General features: G+C 46.4%; 1 protein-coding gene across 1 annotated transcript in view; it reads left to right on the top strand.

The window, feature by feature from the left end:
• Positions 1-2,191: 2,191 nt before the first annotated feature.
• Positions 2,192-26,243, top strand: part of LOC108798200 (zinc finger protein 208-like) — a 51,495-nt gene continuing 27,443 nt past the window's right edge. The window contains exons 1-3 of the mRNA XM_018569928.1: positions 2,192-2,688; positions 13,082-13,912; positions 25,172-25,628. Of these exons, the coding sequence (XP_018425430.1) occupies positions 2,254-2,688; positions 13,082-13,912; positions 25,172-25,628 (1,723 nt within the window). The 5' untranslated portion in view covers positions 2,192-2,253. The remainder of the gene's footprint in view (positions 2,689-13,081; positions 13,913-25,171; positions 25,629-26,243) is intronic.

Genomic DNA, 26,243 nt, shown 5'->3' on the forward strand with positions numbered 1-26,243 from the left:
AAAATTCCTATTGTGATCGGAGCAGGTAAGGAAAACATTTATATATTGTATATAAGAACGGGGTCATTTGTGACGTGAGGTATGACACACATAGTATAATAATTCAGTAGGTACAGACTAAGCCTTCTGAGGTGACGCCAATTACCAACAACATACACACATTATTATAATAAATGGGGTTTAGTCATCTGAGTAATCACGTTAGGTTCCAGTAGAAGATCCAATCCATTTGAGGAGCCATGCTACTCTCCAACAATACAAAACACAGAAAATCCCCAGCTCACCTGCAACCAAACAAATTGCCCTGTCAACAGTATGCGTTAAAATCAGAGGTTTTAGTTGCACAAACTCCAACAAGCCTCAAGGTACGAGGGGAAGCCAATAAGTTTTTACCAAGATCCAGATGTGCTAGGGATTTGAAATTGAGTCCACTGACTCTTCCTTCTCTACATATCCACCTCCCATGGTTACACACTTTTCACATTTGTGGAACAGACCTTTAAGACCATCTGCGTAGAAGTATGCAGAATTGTCGGAAAACCAGCTACCAACTTTAATCATGACTGTCTCATCATTGTGGAAACGTCTTCCCCGTAAATGTTTCTTCAGATTTGGAAACAGGAAGAAGTCCGAAGGTGCCAGGGCAGGTGAGGAAGGTGGATGGGGCAGAGACTCATAGCCACAATCGCGAACAAGCATGGAACCTAATCACGGCTCGGTATTCAACTTTGTCCGGCATGACACCTACTCCATTTCTCTTGGCTCTAACTATAATTCACCACGACCTACAAAAATTGGCAAGATATGCACCTATAAACCTGCAAAATTTCAGATCCCTAGCACATCTAGATCATGGTGAGGATAAGAACTTATTGGCCTCCCCTCGTAGTGGTCAGACAGCTGCCTTGATGAGGCCATGACGGAGTGCTTGCACTTCCTTTTAAGCTAGCCATCAATGTTTTTTCATTCTTAGGGTTGAATGAAAGAAACCTCCCCTTCTGGCCCTCGTATTCAGGTAGCCAACACCCACAGCTGCCAGGATACCCATACAGTGTCCTCATCTGTCAGGATTTAGTCACTGTTTGGCCAAGAATTGTCCACCTAGCTAAGTTTATTCTCATTACATTTTGTCTGGCCGAGTGCTGCCCACAGGGCCACCTACGGCTTGAATTTTGGCCAGGAACTGGCCGGGTAATGGACTGTTTTGTAGAATCTGATAGCTAAGGAGGTATTATTGACAACAGTGTGATGTCCATCTTCTGGAATATGTCTAAAATTATTAAAAACCTTCTACATGCCGCATCATATCAGATCAGCTTAAGTCCTCCTTAATGGCTCATAAGAGGTGGGGAATTGGTACTGTTTCGAGTAATTGTATCTTATTTCTTAATGGTGGATCTTGGTATGAAAGACTAAAGCTGCCCATACACGGCATGATTTTGGCTGATTCCATTACTTGCTGGGAGGGTTGATATACTAGTCCAATATATATATTTGATCTTGGCTCCCTTTCCTGTTCTTTGTTGAAAAATAGACTGTTGTTCACACAGCTCAATAGCTCAAACTGGAGCTTTACACACAGAAATGATTAAGTCTAAGCAGTGACTCCTTTCCTCATCGCATAGCTCAGTCTGAGGATTCAGACAGAGCAAGGCTGAAGGCCAGACGCTTCTGCTCTTCTGTCTCCATTGGATAACCCATTCTGTCTCCAGGGATAACCCATTTATAAAACATCCGCCCAGCCATACGCTGGGCAGATGCCGTTCGCGCAACATTCCCACCACTAGATGGGGGAAAGGATGTCTTATGCTCCTCAGCTCTATCTAGTGGTGGGATTGCCGTGCCAATGCTGTTCGCCCAGCGTATGGCTGGGAGGAAGTTTTATAAAGCAACCCCATAGGGTTTTGGCATTTCTCTTCTGTCCCACGTGTATTTATAAAAGAAAGAATGTGTTTATATACAGATATAAAACAAGAACTATTTCCTCCAGGAGAAGAAGACCAAGGGAATAACATGGGACAACGTCGAATGATCTCTTCAGAAATGGGAAATGACATCACATATGACTCGCCCGAAGAAAACTCCATTGCCGCACTCCGCCATTCAGTGCCTTACAGAGCAGATCTGTCATCTGATCCCTCTACGTACGTCCGGAGTTTCCCCGATCACTCGCCCCCCATCGCCCATCACAGAGGGGCCAAACCATTCCCGTGCTCCATAGACGGCCATTGTCTTACCCAGAGGGCAGGAGCCATGTCTCACCAGATGCCTCACACGTCGGAGAAGCCATATTCATGCTCTGTATGTGGGAAGTGCTTTACCCAGGTGGGGTATCTTCCTTTACACGAGAGAACGCACACGGGAGTGAAGCCGTATTCCTGCTCCGAATGCGGGAAGAGTTTTTCTTTTAACTCGACTCTTAACAGACACAAGATAGTCCACACGGGGGAGAAGCCGTTCTCCTGTTCCGAATGCGGGAGGTGTTTCTCTCTTAATTCGACTCTGATTAAACACCAGAGAACCCACACGGGGGAGAAGCCGTTTTCATGTTCGGAATGTGGCAAATGTTTTACCCGGAGGGACCACCTCATGATACACCAGAGGACGCACACGGGAGTGAAGCCGTACGCGTGTTCGGCATGCGGGAAGTGCTTCACCCGGAAAGCCAGTCTTCTTGAACATCAGAAAACTCACACGGGGGAGAAGCCATGAGCGTAGGAAATGGCTTGTTGCGCATCAGATAATTCACGTCGACCGTTTTTCATTTTGAGAAAGTTGGCGGTCTTGAAATACACCAAGCAACCGACTCTGGTAACCACACGCGTTCGTGCTCGCTTCACTAGTTTTAGCAGTGTTACGGTGGAAAAACGTCTAAGCTAAACCAGCAGTGCGCCATTTTTTTGCCTAATCGTCCTCCTGAATAATAACATTATGGATTCATTCGTTTTTGGCTCCATTTACAAAACTTTTTCCTTTTTCAGCAGTTATCTTCTTACTACGGAGGCTGATAGGGCTCACGTCACTTTTTTACTTAGGTTTTGCTTTTATGGGATCTGTGTTGAGCACTTTAGTAACTGCAAAGCAGGGGTCTGTTTTTATTATTATTTTTTATGCTCTTTGAGACTTATATTATTTTAGGCTTGAAATGAAAAAATGCAACGGGGGGGGGATACAATGAAAGCAGAAAAAATAGGTCATTTGTTAAACTCTCATGCTATACCATGATCACTCATAGCTACAGTGAGTTCTTAGAATGTGTCCACTTTAGACAAGTACCGCGCTCAGCTCTCGAATTTGGTTATTTTGCGTTCTTTGTTGCACTTTGTTAGGTCAAGGCCCCCCAAGAGCAAGAAGCGGTAAAACATAACCCTGCCTCAATGGTGTAATAGTTATACGGCATGCATATATACAGTCCAAGGAGAGAGCCAAACAAGACAGAATGAGAGTCCATAAACGTTTAATAATGGAACGGGTTCATAAACAGCCGCAAAGAACAGCCAACATGTTTTGGAGGTTCAAAGTCCTCCCCCTTCTTGAGGGCCTAAACATGAGATGTAGTGTTATGGAATCGGCCGATTAACTGATGTTGGGTATACCCTACACAGGAAGTACTAAATCACTGGTGATTTGTTCCATTTTTTGAGTCCAAAATGTTTAAGCCCTGAAGAAGGGGGGAGGTCTTTGAACCCCCAAAATGTGTTGGCCGTTCTTTTCTCTCATTTATGAACATCTTCCGTTATTAAAGGTTTTTGGATTCTTATTCTGTCTTGTTTAGCGCTCTCATTGGACTGTATATACACTATATTGCCAAAAGTATTGGGCCCCTCCCCCTCCAAATCATTGGATTCCGGTGTTCCGTGACATTTCCTTGCTACTAAATATTCCGCGGTCACCTGTTACTGGTATTATAACAAAGTGGAAGCAACTGGGAACAACAGCAACTCAGCCACGAAGTGGTAGGCCACATAAAATGACAGAGCGGGGTCAGCGCATGCTGAAGCGCAAAGTGCGATCCATTCCAATATTGAACCCTACAGACTAAGACTGGGATGCCATTAAAGTTCATGTGCGTGTAAAGGCGTCCCAATACTTTGACAATATAGTGTATGTGTATATCTTCAGCCCTGGATTCCCTTGAATGTTGGAGGTCCTGTTTTTGTTGAGAGGGGCCCTTACAGTAGTCATCGTGCTTTATTACGTTCCAAATGATCTTCTGAATATATGAATCCTGCACCTCACCTCTACTTGTTCCAGGTCAATGGTGTAGTAGAACCTGTTGCTGCCATCTTCTTCTAGATTCAGGTGTAGTAGAACTTGTTGCTGCCATCTTCTTCTAGATTCAGGCATAGTAGAACCTTTTGCTGCCATCTTCCAGATTCAGGGGTAGTAGAAACTTGCTGCCATCTTCTAGGTTCAGGTGTACTAGAACCTGTTGCTGCCATCTTCTTCTAGATTAAGGCTAAGTGTGTTGGTGTCCGATGTGCAGTGATACTCGTTCCCATTTCTTCACAGAAGAAGGAACAAGCATTGCAAGAAGATGTGCCAATGAGTCGGAAAATGTCTATGCTCAATAGCGGGCTTCTCCTAAAATGTAGGCATTCTAGTTCTCACTCCTTAGGGAAGATGTCTGTGAAGGTTCTCATTCATCCAGGTCATGGTATAGCTGGTTGGTTACATTCAACTGGACTTGTTCTGTAATGTTAAAGACGTCTCAGAGCTTCTCCAAGCCTCTACAGTTCCAATGAGTTTCACCAGTTTTAGGGTATACACCCCAAAACGACTGTTGATATTTCTCGTTCATACAAGTCATGGTGTAGCTAGTAGTAGTCAGTCGCATTCAACTGGACTTGTTTTGTAACATTGAACACATTTCCTACCTTTTACAAGATACTTCTTCAGTTCCAATGAGTTTCAGGGTGTACACCCAAAATGATTGTCAGTATCTCTCATGTAATCAGGTCATGGTGTAATTCATAGTAATTGGTCACATTCAACTGGACATGTTCTGTAACATTTACAACGTTTCAAAGCTTCTCCAAGCCACTTCATCAGTTTCAATGAGCGCCAACAGTTTGAAGGTATACACCCCGAACGATTGCCAGTATTTCTCTTGTATCCAGGTCAAGGTATAGCTAATAGTAAGTGGTCACATTCAACTGGACTTGCTCTGTAATGTTGAAGACATTTTGTAGCATCTCCAAGTCTCTTCTTCAGTTCTGATGAGTGTCAGGAACATCCCCAGAAGTTATATCCACACAGGTAGCACAGACCTCTCCATCCAATCGCCATGGAAAGAGATGTTGATTGTCTAAGTAGTGGGCATCCTTAGGAAAGGACCTAGGACTTGGAATTTATATGACCACAATTACTTGAGACTTTTCATCGTTTTTTTAAAGTTTTAATATTTTCTGAAATAGTAAAAAACTGTTTCTGGACAATCAAAGACACTTATAGACGACCCATCTACAACCCTCATCAACTTCATTATTTCCTCACGCTGCCGCTAGGACATCATCGTATTTAATGTATTTGTATTATGCTGTGCTGTGGAACATTTTATATCTTGTTTGATTTAAACAAATGGTTTCCTTCCTCAAATCAATAAAATGATGAACTTATTTTAAACTGACTTGTTACTGACTTGTGAAGCTCTGAAGAGTCAAATTCTCTGTATGTGAAGGGTCTATTGAAGCTTCATGCTGCCTGCCACCTAAAGACAGGAACAGACCACCTGATGCAGTAGGAAGGCAATCCTGAAGAATTAGAGAGCTACTTTAAAATATATCTAAAGCCAAAACCGGTTTTAAGTTAAGAACAGAGCAGGAAGTGGATAAAAAAAATGTTTATTCTGTCTTTGTCCAACTGGGGCTGTTGTTCACTTCCTGTCCTGAACAGGAAATGAGAAAACTCTCCAAAGTAAGGAGATATATTATCTATTATTTTCCTCCCCAGCCTGACTGTCCCTGGTCCACCCCTTTCCTCTCCAGCCTGACTGTCCCTGGTCCCCCCCTTTCCTCTCCAGCCTGACTGTCCCTGGTCCACCCCTTTCCTTCCCAGCCTGAGTGTCCCTGGTCCACCCCTTTCCTCCCCAGCCTGACTGTGCCTGGTTCACCCCTTCCTGTCCAGCCTGACTGTCCCTGGTCCTTCCCTTTCATCCCCGGCCTCACTGTCCCTGGTCCTTCCTTCCCCCCCTGACTGTTCCTGGTCCACCCCTATCCTCCCCAGCCTGACTGTTCCTGGTCCACCCCTATCCTCCCCAGTCTGACTGTTCCTGGTCCACCCCTTTCCTCCCCAGCCTGACTGTCCCTGGTCCACCCCTTTCCTCCCCACCCTGACTGTCCCTGGTCCACCCCTTTCCTCCCCACCCTGACTATCCTGGGTCCTCCCCAGCCTGACTGTCCCTGGTCCACCCCAGCCTGACTGTCCCTGGTCCACCCCTTTCCTCTCCAGCCTGACTATCCTGGGTCCACCCTTTCCTTCCAGCCTGACTGTCCCTGGTCCACCCCTTTCCTCCCCAGCCTGACTGTCCCTGGTCCACCCTTTCCTCCCCAGCCTGACTGTCCCTGGTCCACCCCTTTCCTCCCCAGCCTGACTGTCGACTGTTCAAAATTTGGCTGTATCAAACAGAAACGTTTTTTTTGTTTGAACAAACCTGATGAAATAGGACACCAGGATCATGATACCTTTCCCTTATGTCTATTGGCGTTTCTTCACATGCATGTTTTATTGCCTTGAAGGTCCCACTACCTCCAGGTGCAAAGGGCAGTGATGGGGGACATGAGCCCCATTGTATGCCAAACTTGTATTGGGGGTGGGAGGAACGAGACCCTTTGTACCTTTTGAACGAGACCCTTTGTGGAGGGATGCACCAACATCCTCCTTTTTTGGCCAGGACTAGTTGAAAAACATTGACGGAATTTTTATCTTGTTCCAGCCTCTTACTAAGGCTGGATATGCGGAGACCTCCCTAAGCCGTGACCAGCTGCCTTTCTCCTCTCCCTATCGTTACTTCGGCACTGTGGTTTCCGCACTTCCGCTGCGTGCGTTCCACGGCCGCCCAGCTGTTTCTTGGTTGCCATAGTGAGTCTACCAACTTCCGGAGGCCAGACAGTGACGACCACCGTTTATTCCGAGCCACCACTAGAGGGTGATCGTCTGTCGTGTGAAGTCTTCATTGCCAGAGGGGTGGCCATTGTGTTGTAGTCTGAACTTTTTTTTCATACCCTCTTGGTTAATAAAATACGGCGAGTTTTATACGCTAACCCTTCTTTCCACTCCTCTACACAAACGTCGTATACCATTACAAACGGCAGCGTTTTCCATTGAAGAATTATCCTCAGTACAGTAGGCGGCCATTTTTCTGTAGCCTTGAAGAGGAGGAGGAAGTAATTGTGGTATTTTAAAACACTTCCTAGAGAATGTGTGTCCAGTGTGAAGGAGGTAATAATGTCTTCTTATTATGACAGAAAGAGGGTCCCAGCACTGTCTGTGTACTGTATGAAGGGGATGGGGAGGGTCATGTGATCTTGTGGGTCAGGTCACATGTCCTCTATGTACAGCACACAGTCAGCTGACTCTACACTAGGGGTAATTAGTCTCCTCAGGTCTCTATAGCGTTACATATTTCGACAGGTGAGTTATGGTCCCCTCAGATGACGATAAATGGCGGATTGTCATACACAGGAGTGATGCAGTGCAGGACATGCAGACGATCATTAGTACGTGAGGCAGACGAGCCCTCCCACCGCGCAGATAAACAGAGGCCTATATTTATTACATTAGCACCACAAAAACAATGAACTCGCCCTCTTCCATTTCTGGGAGTCATGGGAGACATCAACATGACTTACGGGATAGTTGCGATCTCAAAATCCCGGAGCTGGAGTGCATGCTCCCAGCTCTGTAAGGTATCACCTTTTCCTCCCGGAAGGGTCGGAGGCCGGGGCCAAGTTAAGTCGTAATATATTGAAGCTTACCAGTCCTTAGATGTAATGGCTGCATTAGTACTTGTTGGGGCTGTTTTAGACTTAGATGTGTGTTCTTATAGGAATGACGGTCTGTATTTATATCTATGACTATGTCTGCATTGCCTGCTATAATATGGTAACTCTCTCTGTATATAATATAATATATGAGCTCATTTCTTTTTTCGCTTTATATATATCAAGGCGCAGATAAAGTGAAGGCAGTTTATGGGCCAAAACATCACCTGACCGAGGATGGAGACGGAGCAAAGTCACATGACTGACAGGATATTACACCTCAGCCTGGAGATCATCTACCTGCTGACCGGAGAGGTGAGGAGGATTCTGGGAGGTCACATGACATCACTCTTACCTCTATTAATAAAACACAGACCTGACTGGAGAGGTGAGGAGGATTCTGGGAGGTCACATGACATAACTCTTACCTCTATTAATAAAATATAGACCTGACCGGAGTGGTGAAGATACTTTGTCATGATACTAAGTAAATCCGCTGAGGTGACATAACTTGTTATTTATGCTATATATATATATAGAATTATATCGCTTTCAAGTTATCTGATGGCTTGGTTGCTTCCAACTTGAAGAAGACTCAAAGCTCCAATAATGCACCGCCAACTGACTTGCTGAGGCAGAAAAACAAGAAGGGACAAGAAGTCACCAGTGAGATCATTGACCTGCTGACTGGAGAGGTGAGGAGGATTCTGGGAGTGTCACATGATGTCACGCCTATCTATTACTAAAATGCAGACCCGCCTGGGAGGCCAATTGTGAAAGTTGTTTGTATATCGGAATAATTTAATGTTTTTGCTTTGAATGTAGAATTACATAGCATTCAAGTTATCTGATGGCTTGCTTGCTTCCAACTTTATGAAGACCCAAAACCCCGTTATAGATCCTCCATCTCACTCCCTGAGAAAGAACAAGAAGGTGGAAGAAGTCACCAGCGAGATGATTGAGCTTCTCACTGGAGAGGTGAGCTGTGCCGGGAATTCTGGGACATGATCCAGGAACAGACAAGGGATGTGTCTGGGTGGTGACTGTATCATTGTGTGTGTCAGGTTCCTATAAGGTGTCAGGATGTCACAGGTTGTATCTCCATGGAGGAGTGGGAGTATCTAGAAGGACACAAGGAGCTCTACAAGGACGTCATGATGGAGAACCGGCCGCCCCTCACATCACCGGGTAAGAGGAGACTTTCATTTCCTGAGTATTGAGGATCCCCCTAGATACACACATCCTCTGATATAAAGACATAGAAACAATGTATTCAGTCAGTGTGTGTGTTTCCTACAGATGGATCCAGGAACAGAAATACCCCAGAGAGATGTCCCCGTCCTCTGTATTCCCGGGATTCCACACAGGAACATCAGGAGATCCCTCAGACCCGTCCTGTGTATTCCCGGGACTCCACACAGGAACATCAGGAGATCCCTCAGGCCCGTCCTCTGTATTCCCGGGATTCCACACAGGAGCATCAGGAGATCCCTCAGACCCATCCTCTGTATTCCCGGGACTCCACACAGGGACATCAGAAGATCCCTCAGGCCCATCCTCTGTATTCCCGGGACTCCACACAGGAACATCAGGAGATCCCTCAGGCCCATCCTCTGTATTCCCGGGATTCCACACAGGAACGATCCCTCAGACCCGTCCTCTGTATTCCCGGGACTCCACACAGGAACATCAGGAGATCCCTCAGGCCCGTCCTCTGTATTCCCGGGATTCCACACAGGAACATCAGGAGATCCCTCAGACCCGTCCTCTGTATTCCCGGGACTCCACACAGGAACATCAGGAGATCCCTCAGGCCCGTCCTCTGTATTCCCGGGATTCCACACAGGGACATCAGGAGATCCCTCAGGAGGATCAGGTATATGGGTTCCAAAATGTTTTTTGTTACTTTGTACATATAGTAATGAGTCTCTTTAAATTTGAGCTTATTACAGAAGCAATATGACATTATTTAAAGGAATATTTTTTTTCTTGTGTAGGGTACACTAGAAGTAAACCAGACTGATTGTAGGATAGAAGCAGAAGACCAGTATGTGATGAGTGATGAGTCATGGGAGAAGGAGGAGATCCCTCCAGAGATCAGCACAGGTGAGTAATAAACACTGAATCCATAGAAGAGTCCAAGATTCTCCTTGTTCAGTCACTACATCAATCTCTTCTTCTCCCCCCTCCTCTGTCAGTAGACAGTAATGGGGGGACGGAATGTGTCTAGTGGGGGGAGTCAGGAGCCATCAGCCTCTATTAGACTCCGGCTCTCCTCCTCACATCATGTCATTGTGTGTTACCAGCCAAGAGACGTGACCAGTCTCCCCCCCACACACACTCTCTGGGGTCTCTCATACATCTCAGTAGAGGGGGCTTCACTCTCATCTTTATTCACAGAACCCGAAGACATTCAGAGAGATATCAAGGTTGAGGAGGAGGAGGTAATAAGTGTGAAGATTGAAGATGAGGAAACTCCTATACAAATCAGTACGGGTGAGTAATAAACATTGAACAAAGCATAACACATTTGTCTTGTCCTTACTCTACCAGTGTGTCATTCTGCCCAATGCTCTGCCACTAATAAAGTCTACTACCTGGGCCTCCACCCTGGTGGGTTATCCATTGGCCACGGCTGTTTTATGAAACCTCTCACCTCGTTGATGTCTTGTTGACGCTCCTAGGTAGTCAGTAAAGTTTAGAACACATCACAAAACGTTAAGGGTTTAACCATGCTCAAGCTTTTTCATTCAGAAAATAGGTGTACACCAGTCTAGGACTTGTCCCACAACCCCTAACCAGTGTTCGGTTAGGATGGAGAGTGTTAGAGATCATCTAACCCATATGTTTGGTTCTAGTTACCTATAATGTAAGTGATCAGTTCTGGTTTCTTGCTCCCAGCTGCAAAAGCAAAATGAGAGGGAGTTTGAGGACTCTTTGGGGTCTCACAGCCCCTGGTCTTCCTCTGTAGCACACAGAAGGGGAATCAGATGTCTATTTAGCCCTTTGATGTCACCATAAAATGGATATGACTCCAGATCAGGGGTAGCAAACCTCCGGCCCTCCAGCTGTGGGTGAAACTACAAATCCCATGATGCATCTCTCTTCGGGAGTCATATCTGTGGCTGGGAGAATCTTGCAATGCCTCATGGGATTTGTAGTTCCACCACAGCTGGAGGGCCGGAGGTTTGCTACCCCTGCTCCAGATGTTGGGTAGGGGATAGACAAGCCGGCTGCTGAATAGGGAAATTAAGTTCATCGCCTCAGGAGCTAAGAGATAATTTGATGGTAGCCTAATCACTGCAAGACCCTCCCCCAAGTACCCAAAGGCTCTTCTTAAAATCCTCTTATCTCTTTATTCCGTTCTGTTATGAATAACAATATATGATGTCATGTGACATTGACCACCAAGTGACTAGACAATGCTCATCCGTAGCACACAGAAGTGAAATCAGATGCCACCATACAATGGACATGGCTCCAACTGCTGGGTAGGGGAGAGACAAGCATGCTGCTGAACAGGGAAATAAAGTTTATCGCCTCAGGAGCTAAGAGATCATTTGATGGTCGCCTAATGACTGCAAGACCCTCCCCCAAGGAACCAAAGGCAAGGAATCTTCATCTCTTTATTCACTTTTTCACGTTCAATAATGACAGTAAGCCCTCGTTCACACCTGAACGTTTTGTAGCGCGTTCTACGCTCGACGAACGCTCTACAAAACGCTCAAAAATATAAATCCCATTGTAGTCAATGGTCTCGTTCCCACCTTGGCGTATCCCCACCTTGGCGTATTTCCGCCCGTCCCTAACACGCTACAAAACGGCCCACGCCTGAAAAGGTACAGGTACTACTTTGGGCCGTTTTGTTGCGCGTTTTCACTGGGATACAGCCAAGTAGCCTTCGGAAACGCGGAACTTTTTTTACCGCGAATCGCGGTAAAAAAACGCGCGACGGACGCGCATATGCAATACGCCTAGGTGTGAAGGAGACCTGAGTGATGTGAGATTGACCACCAAGCGAATAGAGAATGCTCATTTACACTGAAGAGCATGGTCTGGTGTAGGGATATTGGATGTGAAATCATCTGTGATGGACAATAGGAGTCCCACCATAATACCGCTTTTAAAAATACACAAGCCTAAAAAGTTCCCGAGACGTTTAGGTTTTTGTCCCTAACTAGTAGGGATGCACCGATACCGCTTTTTCGTTATCGAGAGCGAGTACTGCTATTTTTTTTTCCGGTACTCACTTACCGATACTGGTGCCATATGCCCCGATTATCAGGAAGTCGGGCGGCGGATCATGACCCGTCCCCGGCTTCCTGATTGCCTGGGATGCCGGTGTTCTATCGAAAGAACGCCAGCTTCACTTGCCAAGGCTGCCTGGCTTCCTGACCAATCAGGAAGCCGGGCCATGAACCTCCTCCCGACTTCCTGGTTGGCTAGGAAGCCAGCTTCACTTGTTGCCAGGCAGCGTGGCTTCTTGACCAATTAGGAAGTCGTGAGGCGAGTCATGACGTGCCGCAGGGGTTTCCTGATTGGTTAGGAAGCCAGGCTGCCTAGCAACAAGTGAAGCTGGCTTCCTTGCCAATTAGGAAGGCGGGCGGCACCTTGAGACCCACCTGGCTTCCTGATTGGCTAGGAAGTCGGCTTCAATTTCTCCTAGGCAGCCTGGCTTAATGACCAATCAGGAAGCTAGGAGGTGGGTCATTGTGTGCCACCCGGCTTCCTGATTGGTTCAAAAACCAGGCTGCCTGGCTAGGAAGCCGGCTTCACTTGTTGCTAGTCAGAAAGCTGGAAGGCAGTTCATAACCCACTGGCCGGCTTCCTGATTGGAAAGGAAGCCGGCTCCGTGCTCCCTCGGCACTGCCAAGTTCTGGTATCAGAGCATTTGGCCGAGTACCAGTATTCACCCAAATACTCGGTATCGGCACCGATACTAGGATCGATATCGGCGTATCCCTACTAAATATTACTGAAAACACTTTATATAGCTGTGTATGTTATAACTGCTCCTATCTCCCTCCTCAGATCCGTCATTTGATCCCTCTACACATGATGGGAGTTTTCCCGATCATTCCCTTCTCATCACCCATAATGCAGCTCATAAAGTGAGTGAAAAGTTCCCGTGTACCATATGTGGGAAATGTTTTACCCGGAAAGCCACGCTTATTGATCATCAGAGGACTCACACCGGGGAGAAGCCGTATTCATGCTCGGATTGCGGGAAATGTTTTTCCAAGAAAACCAAAGTGATTTTACATCAGAGGACTCACACGGGGGAGAAGCCCTATTCGTGTTCCGAGTGCGGAAGAAGCTTTTCCCGTAACTCGGCTCTTGCGAAACACAAAATAATTCACACTGGGGAGAAGTCCTATTCCTGTCCCATATGTGGGAAATGCTTTTCCCGTAACTCAGCTCTTGCTGACCACAACAGAATTCACACCGGGGAGAAGCCGTATGCGTGTTCGGAATGCGGGAAATGTTTCACCCGGAAAGACAATCTTACTATACACAAAAGGATTCACACGGGGGCGAAGCCATATTCGTGTTTGGAATGCGGCAAGTGTTTTTCTTTTAATTCCACCCTTAGTAGACACAAGATAGTCCACACGGGGGAGAAGTCGTATTCATGTTCCATCTGCGGGAAATGCTTCTCCTTTAGCTCGGCTCTTACCAACCACAAGAAGACGCACACGGGGGAGAGGCCGTTCTCGTGCTTGGAATGTGGGAAATGCTTCAGCCGCAAAGCCCAGCTTATTATACATGAGAGAACTCACACCGGGGTGAAGCCGTATTCGTGTTTGGAGTGTGGGAAGTGTTTCTCCCAGAGGACTAATCTTACTGAGCATCAGAGAATTCATACGGGAGAGAAGCCATATTCATGTTCGGAATGTGGGAAATGTTTCTCCCAGAGAACCAACCGCATTGTACACCAGAGGACTCACTGTGTAGAGGAGCCATGTCCATAATATGAAAGCAGGGGTGAGCTCACGTTCAGTCCGAACCTGGAATAGAGATGAGTCCACTTGCCCAATCAGCTGCGGGCCGGGGCATTTCCTACCCCAATGCTTGTGATGACATCATTGACCTTAAAAGCCACACGGGCCTATTAGGTCAATGCCACTGACCAAATATAGCCATGTGGCCGTATAAGGTCAGTGACATCACAACATCCCACCCCTTTGCTGTTTTGTATCTATTGGTGGCAGCAGAAGGAGGTTCCTTCGTGTTCGGAGGAGTTGCGGTTCGGACTGGGTTGGGTCGGAACCCTATACAGGAGATGCTTTACTCAAAGACCTAAACTACTCCCAAGTTGAGTCATTTACACAGACGTATTCATGTCCCATGTGCTGGAGAAGTCTTAGAGGTAACTGAAGCCTACTCAAGCATTAAACGGCATGCGTGATCTGAACGAGGACAACGTCACGGAGACTTGGGATGCGGCAAACTACACGCCACCCCCCCGGGTGTCTTTTTTATTGTGTCCATTCTATAGCTTTATCTTTCTTAACTAAACAAGCACTTTGTATCTTTGTTGCCTGCTTGCCCATATACGTATTACCCCTTGGACCTTGTCACTTCTGTTGTGTGGCACGGTAGTCAGTCAAATGCAGATTTTGCGTCTTTGTTCGCGTTTTAATGTTCCTTTTCGTAAGAAAAAAGCTGCAGAAGAATATTTACTGACCGTGGAATAAAAATAAAATATCCGTATGTTGTTACAGTTGTGCTCTGCGTGTCCTTTGTCCTACAAGTGTAGCTGGCCGGAGACGAGAAGGGGCCGTTGGATGTGCAGGTACAAAGTGCCCATTGGCAAGAGAAGCCCTTGTAGGCACCTGTGGACGTGGGATCACCTCTCTTGGACAAGATTCCTCTATTTCCCATGAGAACGGACCACCAGCGGTGTCTGCAGGGCGCCCGTCACAGATCAGCCACAGAGCTGGTCTGTTACTTGTGGTTCCACAGCGTGGTGGATTGTTCTTACCTCCTTGCTTTTGTGGTTCTATAAGCATGTCCTCTGCTCTTTGCTGCTGTGGTTCTGATGGTAGCTGAGGTTCTATAAGCATCTGCTCTGCTCTTTGCTGCACACAGCTAGCAGCTATGGGCTTTGCCGGCTCACCTGATGGTTTATATACCTTGCCTGTTGGCTACTTCCTGTTCAGCCCCCTATCGCTCTCCTAATTTAACTCCTGCTTAGACCAGCTCTCTTTGCCTGAGCAAGCAACGTCCCCATTGCCTCCGAGCTCCCGTCTGCATCTTTGCCCGTTTCTGCTGTTTCCTTGGATTGATCTTCTGTGTAACGCTCCCGGCTTTGTCTCTGCCCTGACCTTCTGCCTGGCTCCTGGATCTTCTGTTGGTCTCTGCCCGCCTGTACTCTGCATTGTGCCCATATTCTTTAGCATGGCTTGTCTCCCCGCCTGCTGCAGGGGGGCTGCAACCTGGCATGAGCACGCAGCAAATCTATCTCCACCATCGGGAGCTCTGGAGAAGACGGATGGTGCTTAGACTCCACGCCCCCGGGCGGGTTCTCCAGCTCACACAAGAGCTCACTACCCCGGATTTCTAACACACCCCGACCTATGGGACTGGCTCTCTCAGTCGGCTTGAAAACAGTTGGATCATCTGACTGTTGTCTCGTGTCTTTGAGCATTTTTGGATTCCATTTGTTACCGGTGTTCTTAACTTTGTCTTGGACTGGCAGGTATCTCACCAAGTTGCATGGTGAGATTAATGTCCATCAGACATGTGCACCAGCAAAAAATTCCTTTAGTTTAGTTTCGTTTTGATTCAGATTTTCGTTTTTCGGATTCGGGTCCGCAATTGGATTCGGACGAAATCCGTTAGCGGTAGTCCGGTCGAAATTTCATTTATTGGACGAAATTCGTTAGCAGCAAAGTGACAAATAAAACAGTCTGCAGGAGATGAAAAAAAAAAAAAGGCGTGAGGTTCCCCCCAATTCATACCAGACCCTTTAGGTCTGGTAGGAATGTTAGGAGGGACCCTCCCCCAAGTTAAAACAAAAAAAAAGTGCGTGGGGTTCCCCCCAAAATCCACACCAGACCCTGTAGGTCTGGTAGGAATTTTAAGGGGGAACCCCAGCCCCAAAAAATGGGGGGGAAAAATGTGGGGTCCCCCTAACAGTCCTACCCGACCCTTGATCCGAGCACTGGCAGGGCAGGAAAGGGGGGGATGATTGTGCAGCCCCCCCTCCCTGCACCTTACCAGGCCACGTGCCCTCGGCATTGGGAGGGTGTCCCCGTGCCGATGGGGACAAGGGCCTCTTCCTCACAACCCTGACCCGGTGGTTGTGGGGGTCTGAGGGCAAGAGGGCTTATTTGCATTGGGGTACCCCTTTAAATAAGGGGGCACCCAGATGCCGCCCTCCCCCCTTGTGAATGAGTAAGGGGTACTTGCACCCCTACCCATTCACTAAAGGGTTAAATCAAATAATAAAAAGTCCAGACTTTTAGATAAAATCCTTTTAATTGAAAAAAACAAAACAAAGACTCAATTTTTGACTATCAAGTCATTTAGAAAAATTGCAACCAGCTCCGGACCTAGTGACTGGAAATGTGGGAGCAGCCTGGGATGCGGCTATAACTAGAATCAGATACCTGGGCTTTATATCTCTTCACAGAGCCCTGGTCACAGACTCATTATTCACTCGGCCACTAAGCCCAAGCACTGCATCACAGGAGGGGGGCACGTGTTTGGCCATACCTGGATGCAGCTGGTATTTTTTTGGGTGGCAGGGGAGTGAAGCAGAGGTGAGAGTACAAGTGGGTCCGGGGTCATTTTTCCCCGATCGGTCCTGATACTCATCCTCAACCCTAAGTTAGCCTGGCCTCTCCCCTCTTTTCCAGCTCTCCACACTGCCACTTACAGTCCATCCCATCCACTGATCCACACCCAGCCCTTCCAGCCTCCTGTGCCATCCCATGTAAACGTCCCATGGTTGCAATATGGATTTCTTTTGTGGGGCTTGATTGCTTGGGGGTGGCTGCATTTCCACCTACTGGGACCCCACAGAGGGCAGGACGCGGGGCCCTGGAGAAGTTGATTAGAACAAAACAGGAAGTATAAAATTACATTTCTATTATATCAGATGATACGTTAAAAATAAAACCCTCACATCCTCTACATGACTCTTCCATAACTCCTTGATGACCACGCATAACTCCTTGATGACCACACATAACCCCTTGATGACCACGCATAACTCCTTGATGACCTTGTATGAGACTCCTTGATGACCTTCCAGAACTTCTTGATGACCATGCATAACTCCTTGATGACCTTTTATAACTCCTTGATGACCTTATATGACTCCTTGAAGACCTTGTATGACTCCTTGATGACCTTGTATGACTCCTTGATTACCTTGTATGACTCCTTGATGACCTTCCATAACTCCTTGATGACCTTCCATAACTCCTTGATGACCACGCATAACTCCTTGATGACCACGCATAACTCCTTGATGACCACGCATAACTCCTTGATGACCACGCATAACTCCTTGATGACCACGCATAACTCCTTGATGACCATGTATAACTCCTTGATGACCATGTATAACTCCTTGATGACCTTGTATGACTCCTTGATGACCTTGTATGACTCCTTGATTACCTTGTATGACTCCTTAATGACCTTCTATAACTCCTTGATGACCTTGACGCATAACTCCTTGATGACCACGCATAACTCCTTGATGACCATGTATAACTCCTTGATGACCATGTATAACTCCTTGATGACCTTGTATGACTCCTTGATGACCTTGTATGACTCCTTGATTACCTTGTATGACTCCTTAATGACCTTCTATAACTCCTTGATGACCTTGTATGACACCTTGATGACCTTGTATAACTCCTTGATGACCTTGTATAACTCCTTGATGACCTTGTATGAGACTCCTTGATGACCTTCCAGAACTTCTTGATGACCATGCATAACTCCTTGATGACCTTTTATAACTCCTTGATGACCTTATATGACTCCTTGAAGACCTTGTATGACTCCTTGATGACCTTGTATGACTCCTTGATGACCTTGTATGTCTCCTTGATGACCTTGTATGTCTCCTTGATGACCTTGTATGACTCCTTGATGACCTTGTATGACTCCTTGATGACCTTGTACAACTCCTTGTGTTAGCTTTACAATGTGGAATAAGTAATGAGTAAAAGATGCCAAGATGTTTAGTTTCTTTTATGTCTTTACTGAGTGTATTAAAATAAAAACATCTTTTAAAACTGAATTGAAAAGAGCCATGCTCTGGTTTACTTCAACCATAAAGTGGAATTGTAGGCGATCCCCCACATGCTCCCTGTTCCTTTGAGTGCCCTGTCACACCATGTCCGGACCAGATCTGCACGTGTTTCTGCAAACGCGGTGCGGTATGTTAGTGACGCGTTCCAGTGCGTTTTTTTGTTTTTAGGGGGTAATGTCATTATGCAATTTAATCTCTTCCTGCTCCATGTCATAACTTCTGTTGTGTTGCGGTGAGGTGCGTTTGTGACGCGTTCAGGTGCGTTCCAGTGCAGGGAAAATGTGACATGCAGCATTTTTTTTTCCTGCGCTGGTATGGACTGGACTGGTGTGAACAGAGCCCAAAAATCAGATACAAATGCATCAGGATGCATTTTTGATGTGGAAGAAAATTGTAACGTGCCGTTCAATTCAGTGTGGGGACCTACAAGTCAATGTTTTGGTGGACGAGCACACCGAATATTCATTGGAAAATGGTATTTATTAGTCAAAAATATGATCCTCCGCCATTTTGCTCAGCACTGTGCAGCCGAAGCGTTCAGTGAAGCTTCTGTAGAACAGCTTACTCAGAGCTTGGCTAAGGAACTGAACGTGACACTACAAATCCCATCATGCTTCTTGTCTCTGGTAGTCCTGCAGTGCCCCATGGGACTTGTAGTTCCACAACAGCTGTGGCAGGGAGGTTGCCTGTCCATGACACACCCAGCTCGCTCTGCTTTACTGACTATAGTTAAAAACAGATAGTGTGCTGCAAGAAAATGGCTTCATTGAGGACACTTTGTCCCCTCCGTCAGTGTTATTATCCCTCTAGTATTTGCTGCTGGTTATAGCATTGGCTCAAAGTGTGACCACTCACTGCCCCGAAACCACCATTACAGGGCTAATATCCTTTAAGAGGAGAAAGTGTCCTCAGAGAAGGAGAGGATGTAGCCATTTTGTTGTAGTCCCCAGTAGGCAAGGATGTGGCCATTTTGTCATAGCCCACAGTAAGCAGAAATGTGGCCATTTTGTCATAGCCCACAGTAAGCAGAAATGTGGCCATTTTGTTGTAGCCCACAGTAAGCCGAAATGTGGCCATTTTGTTGTAGCCCACAGTAAGCCGAAATGTGGCCATTTTGTTGTAGCCCACAGTAAGCCGAAATGTGGCCATTTTGTTGTAGCCCACAGTAAGCAACGATGTGGCCATTTTGTTGTAGCACAGAGCAGGTGGAGATGTGGCCATTGTGTTGTAGCTCACGATAGATGGGGGGAGTGGCCATTTTGTTGTAGCCTTCAGTAGGTGGTAAAGTGGCCATTTAGTTGTAGCTCTCAGTAGGTGGTGAAGTGGCCATTTTGTTGTAGCTCAGAACAGGAAGGGGAGGATCTCCAGTAGTTGTGTGGGGTTGGAGGGTGCCTGTACAGTGAGGAGGAAGCAATTGCGTTAATACAGGTTGACCTGACAGAGCAATCTCTCTACGTATGTTTTCATCCCTTGCACTCTCTCTCTTTGATATTTTAGGATGTCTGAGCGAACGTCTTATATGATTTGTTTCTTATCATTAAAGGAACGTCCACGTCCGGCAGCGGAGGCCAAAACAGCTTTTTGGGGATACATCTTGAAACAGATCACCTGACCGAAAATGGAGAATGAGCTGAGTCACATGACCGAGAGGATATTGGACCTGACCCTGGAGATTGTCTACCTGCTGACCGGAGAGGTGAGGACAGGGGGACGGCAATGACGTGGCACTCACTGCCGCAAAGGGTTGGCAGCGGCTCTTTCAACTACAGAGCTTCGGCATCACGTGTGGGTGTTACCGCATGTACAGCACCCTGCTGGCTCCTCCCACTAGCAATGACCTATCTGCATTGCATAGGGGTGCACAGAGACCTAGTGATGACACTGCTGGGTTTAAATAAGGTATGTAATGGGGGAGGGGAGGAAGCAGGGAATGCAAAATATAACCACCGTATACTCCCTGTATACACGGCTCATATACAATCCTTGTACCCACAGAGTATGCTGTTATTACTGAGAGTCTCACAGACACACATAAACCTCAGCACAATCATCAGTAAGAATGAAGCGCTTTGTGTGTGACTACTCCAATAGGAGGAGCTTCCCAACCAGCAAATGTTCAGACCGGGTACACTGTATGTAATGTACAGAACATGGGACCCGAGTATGTAACATACATCCTAATATACAGAGTACAGTGGCCAGGAGTGTGTAACATGAAGTCTGATGTACTGAGTGCAGTTATCCTGAGTGTGTCATCTACAGCCCATCGTATAGGGTGTGTGAGGAGTATGTAACTTAGAACCCAGTGTACAGAGTGTATTAAGTAGGGCTGCAGCTAACAATTATTTTCATAATCGATTAGTTGGCCGATTATTTTTTCAATTAGTTGCATTTAAAAAATCTCCCTTTCCTACAGAGTGCATTAGGAGTATGTAACGTACAGCCCAGTGTACAGAGTGCATTAGGAGTATGTAACATACAACTGAGAGTACAGAGGGCACTGGTTAGGAGTATTTTACTTACAACCCAGCATATAGAGTGTAGTGATTGTAGTAAGTAATGTACAACCCAGTGTACAGAGCGGGTGCAGGACATCGCTGACCCCGAGCACATGCCCCAGGATGACATCTCTCTCGTCTTAGAGAACATCAACACCTAAATTGTATGCTTTATCATTTATTTCTATGGAAAGCTTTTCACAGGTGAGGAGGGTTCTAGAAATGGAGATCACTCTAATCTCTAGTAATAAAACACAGACCTGACCGGAGAGGTGAGGAGGATTTTGGGAGGTCACATGACATCACTCTTATCTCTATTAATAAAAGACAGACCTGACCGGAGAGGTGAGGAGGATTCTGGGAGGTCACATGACATTACTCTTATCTCTATTCATAAAACACAGACCTGACCAGATGGGTGTATAAGATTGTAATGATATTTATTTCGGTTCACTTTCCAGGCCACATAACTGGATATTTTTGCTTTACATGTAGAATTATATCGCCTTCAAGATATCCGATGGTTTGGATGCTTCCAAGGAGATGAAGAGCCAAAGCGCTGTCACAGAGCCTCCATCTCACTCCCTCAATCAGAGCAACAAGATGCTCCAGGAAGTCACCAGCGAGATCACTATGCTGCTGACCGGAGAGGTGAGGAGGATTCTGGGAGGTCACGTGACATCAGTCTTACCGCTATTGATAGAACACAGACTTGATGGGAGAGGTGAGGAGGATTCTGGGAGGTCACATGACATCACTGTTATTGCTACTAATAAAACACAGACCTGACCGGAGAGGTGAGGAGGATTCTGGAAGTGTCAACACATTTAATGGAGACTTTAAAGACCTTGTGATTGTTAATTTTGCACTCAAAACCTATAATGTACTGTGGGAGGTGACATACTCTGGTGTCTTCTTTTATGTAGAGTTGTATAACTTTCAAGTTATCCAAAGGTTTGGTCGCCTCCAACTTAAAGAAGACCCAAAGCCCCATTATAGAGTCTCCCTCTCACTCCCCGAGAAAGACCAAGAAGGTTCAAGATGTCATCAGCGAGATGGTGGAGCTGCTGACGGGAGAGGTGAGCGGTGCCGGGGATTCTGGGACATGATCCAGGAACAGACAAGGGATGTGTCTGGGTGGTGACTGTATCATTGTGTGTGTCAGGTTCCTATAAGGTGTCAGGATGTCTCTGTCTATTTCTCCATGTAGGAAGGACGATGTTTAGAAGGACACAAGGATCTGATGATGGAGAACCTTCCGCCGCTCACGTTGCCGGGTAAGAGGAGACTTTCATTTCCTGAGTATTGAGGATCCCCCTAGATACACACATCCTCTGATATAAAGACATAGAAACAATGTATTCAGTCAGTGTGTGTGTTTCCTACAGATGGATCCAGGAACAGAAATACCCCAGAGAGATGTCCAAGTCCTCTGTGTTCCCAGGATTCAGAACATCACGGTATTCCACAGGATGACCAGGTATTTGGAATGCAAGAGAATATTAATAATCGGCCACGACTCACGACTTATGAACGCCTTTCCTCAAAAATATTGTCAAATGCCCTATTACCATTGCCAGAGAACAATGAGTAGAAGAAGTGAGAGATAAGGGAAACAAATCCTACATGCTTAACCCAAGGACGTGTCCAAATCACAACCCATTAGTATTGTAGAGAGAGAAAAGACTTTATCATGTGGCTTCTGAGAATAGATGTCTTCTGTGATTCAGGAATGGTTTAATTTTCATAAACGTTAATGAGATCAACTTTTGTGGTTTGGTTCTAAAGGGTCTTCGTTGTGCTTTAGTATGAGATTAAAGCTCTAACGGCATCGGTGTAGTGATTTTGTATAGGTCCACCAGCTATGGAACATCATGCCTAACCCTTTGAAGTACACTCTATGACCAAACGTTTTTGCCCACCTGGCCATCACTCTTGTTGGACATCCCATTCTAAGAACCATTTCTATGGAGTTGGCTTCTCTTCTCAACAACTATAACAGCCTCAACTCTTGTGGGGAGGCTTTCAGCAAGAGTATGGAATGTGTCTGTGGAAGTCATGCCCATTAAGGTCTGGTGATGGCGAGAAGAGCTGGCTCGCAACTGGTGTTCCATTTCATTCCAAAGTTGTTCAGTAGGGTTGAGGTCAGGCCTTTGTGTAGGTCACTTGAGTTCCTCCACACCAAAGGTTGAACTTGATGGACCTGTGTCTTCATTCAACCACAAATACTATGTAACACCAGACGAGTACTTGTGAGGTCAGGTACTGATGATGGTGAGGAGATCTGGCTCAAGGCTTGTGTTCCATATCATTCCAAAGGTGTTCAGTAGGGTTGAGGTCAGGCCTTTGTGTGGGCCACTTGAGTTCCTCCACACCAAAGGTTGAACTTGATGGACCTGTGTCTTTATTCAACCTCAAATTCTATGTAACTATGTGACACCAGACTCCTCAAACCATGTCTTTATGGAGTTGGCTTTTCTTTGCAACGACTATAACTGCCTCATCTCTTTCGGGAAAACTTTCAACATGACTATGGAATGTGTCTGTGGGAATTCATGCCCATTAAAGAACAAGAGTACTTGTGAGGTTAGGTACTGATGAATGTGAGAAGATCTGGCTCGCGACTGGTGATCCATATCATTCCAAAGGTGTTCAGTAGGGTTGAGGTCAGGCCTTTGTGTGGGCCACTTGAGTTCCTCCACACCGAAGGTTAAACTTGATGGACCTGTGTCTTTATTCAACCTCAAATACTATGTAACACCAGACTCATCAAAACAGGTCTTTATGGAGTTGGCTTTGCACACAGGGGCCTATAAATATGCTGAAACAGAAAAGGACCTTCCCAAAGCTTGATATTGTCTTCCCAGACAAGGTCTTCCCAGACGTGCCCCCATACTTTTGACTTGTGAAGGTCAAATGTTCACAAACCTTTGGCTATATAGTGTATCTCTTTAGAAAGAAGTACATTTTGCATTACCAACTGGGATGAGGTACTGTCTATGCAGAACGCTATATGTGTTTCACAAGACCAACGTCGTACTTGAGCTTTAAATACTGTGGAACAACTTTGTAAAGAGATCTCCCCAATTCTCCTCCCCCCAGTTGGACAAGTACTTAAATATTTGTTATGGAAGATCTGAGAACGGTATTAAGATGAAATTTTGAGCTTTTATGTTCAAGAAGAATGATACACAAGTGAAATAAATCTTTCTCTTTTATATGTAGGTTATGCTGGCTACAGACCACCATGACTGTAGAATGGAAGCCGAGGAGAAAGCAGAAGAGCCGTCTGTGACGGTTGATGAGCCGTGTAAAGAGGAGGAAATCATTCCAGAGATCAGCACAGGTGAGTAATAGATACTAAATCCAGGAAATCGTTCCAGATTCCTCCCCCACACACTCTTTGGGGTCTCTCATACATCTCCGGGGGCTTCACTCTCATCTTTATTCACAGGTCCCGGAGATACTCAGAGAGACGTCAAGGCTGAGGGGGATGGAGATATACACGTGGTTATTAAAGAGGAGGAAGTTCCTGTGGAGATCAGCACAGGTGAGTAATAGATACTAAATCCAGAAAAAGAGTCCCAGATTCTCCTTGTTCAGTCCCTACAACAATCTCTTCTTCTCCCCCCTCCTCTGTCAGTAGACAGTTATGGGGGGACGGAATGTGTCTAGTGGGGGGAGTCAGGAGCCATCAGCCTCTATTAGACTCCGGCTCTCCTCCTCACATCATGTCATTGTGTGTTACCAGCCAAGAGACGTGACCCGTCTCCCCCCACCCACACTCTCTGGGGTCTCTCATACATCTCAGTACAGGGGCTTTAATCTCATCTTTATTCACAGACCCCGAGGACAGCGGAGACACTCAGAGAGATGTCAAACCTGAGGAGGATGAAGAAGGACATGTTAGGATTAAAGAGGAAATTCTGCTAGAGACCACAGGTGAGGAATAAATACTAAGGCCAGAAAAATTATTTTTGGGAGGGGGTGTGAAAATTAGTTGTCCTTTTAATGATTTCTATCCCCCTCCAATTTTATGTCCTCCAGATGAAAAACGGGACAGGAATGATCCGGACAAGCAGCACCTTCTATTAGAAAACCCCACTACCCCGACTCTCCTCCTAGTACTTCCCAGTGGTGATCTGTCGTCAGTTCCCTCCACACATGGGGACAGTTTTCCCGATCCCTCAGCCCCCATCGTCCATCATCCATCAGCCAGAGGTGGTGAAACCTTCCGTTGTTCCGAGTGCGGAGAATGTTTTTCCAAGAAAGAACTCCTCACCTCTCACAGGAGCTCTCACACAAAGCCTGAGAGTGACAAAGAACTTCCTCGCAAATTATATGTCATTGAACACGAATTGATTCCCATGAAGCCCTATTCATGCTCAGAGTGTGGGAAATGCTTTACCCAGAAAGGACATGTCGTTCTGCACCAGAGAACTCACACCGGGGAGAAGCCGTATTCGTGCTCTGAATGCGGGAAGGGTTTCCCCGCCAAATCGGCACTCTCGAAACACAAGAGGATGCACACCGGGGAGAAGCCGTTTTCATGTTCCGAATGTGGGAAATCCTTTTCCTTTAACTCCGCCCTAACCAAACACAAGAAGACTCACACGGGGGAGAAGCCGTATTCCTGTTCGGACTGCGGGAGGTGTTTTTCTCAGAGAGACCATCTAATCGCCCACCAGAAAACTCATACCGGGGAGAAGCCGTTTTCGTGCTCCGAATGCGGGAAGAGCTTTGCTAAAAAAGGAAACCTCGAGACCCATCAAACAATCCACACCGGCGATCGGCCATATTCCTGCTCCGTCTGTGGGAAAGGTTTCCGCAGTAAATCCAATTTGCTGAGACATAAGAAGGTCCACAGAGGCCTCAAACCGCACACGTGTTCTGTATGCAGGAAGCAGTTTAAAACGGAATTTACCCTTAGCTTACATCTTCGATCCCATGAGCCTACGGGGTTTACTCTGATAGGATGCAGCCAATGAGCATGATTATCGTCCGTACCGAATTTAGCACCTTTCTTCTTCTGACTGCTTGTGCATTTTTCCTTATTTAAAACTAGTTTTGGTCCAGTTCCTTCCTTTTCTTTTTAAGTTTGTGGCCACTGAAAAAGCGGGTGTCTGCTTTCATTCCATTTGAATCCAGTTAGAGCTGTATAGTTGACTGTATGGACAAAGACTTGTGCACACCTCGCCCAACATCTACCACGGGAAGTCCACCTGACCCAACATCTACCACGGGAAGGCCACCTGACCCAACATCTACCACGGGAAGGCCACCTGACCCAACATCTACCACCAGAAGGCCACCTGACCCAACATCTACCACGGGGAGGCCACCTGACCCAACATCTACCACGGGGAGGCCACCTGACCCAACATCTACAACGGGGAGGCCACCTAACCAAACATCTACAACGGGGAGGCCACCTGACCCAACATCTACCACGGGGAGGCCACCTGACCCAACATCTACCACTGG

Source organism: Nanorana parkeri, unplaced genomic scaffold (genome assembly GCF_000935625.1).
Source record: "Nanorana parkeri isolate BGI_ZX_2015 unplaced genomic scaffold, ASM93562v1 scaffold1426, whole genome shotgun sequence".
Taxonomy (NCBI): Eukaryota; Metazoa; Chordata; class Amphibia; order Anura; family Dicroglossidae; genus Nanorana; species Nanorana parkeri.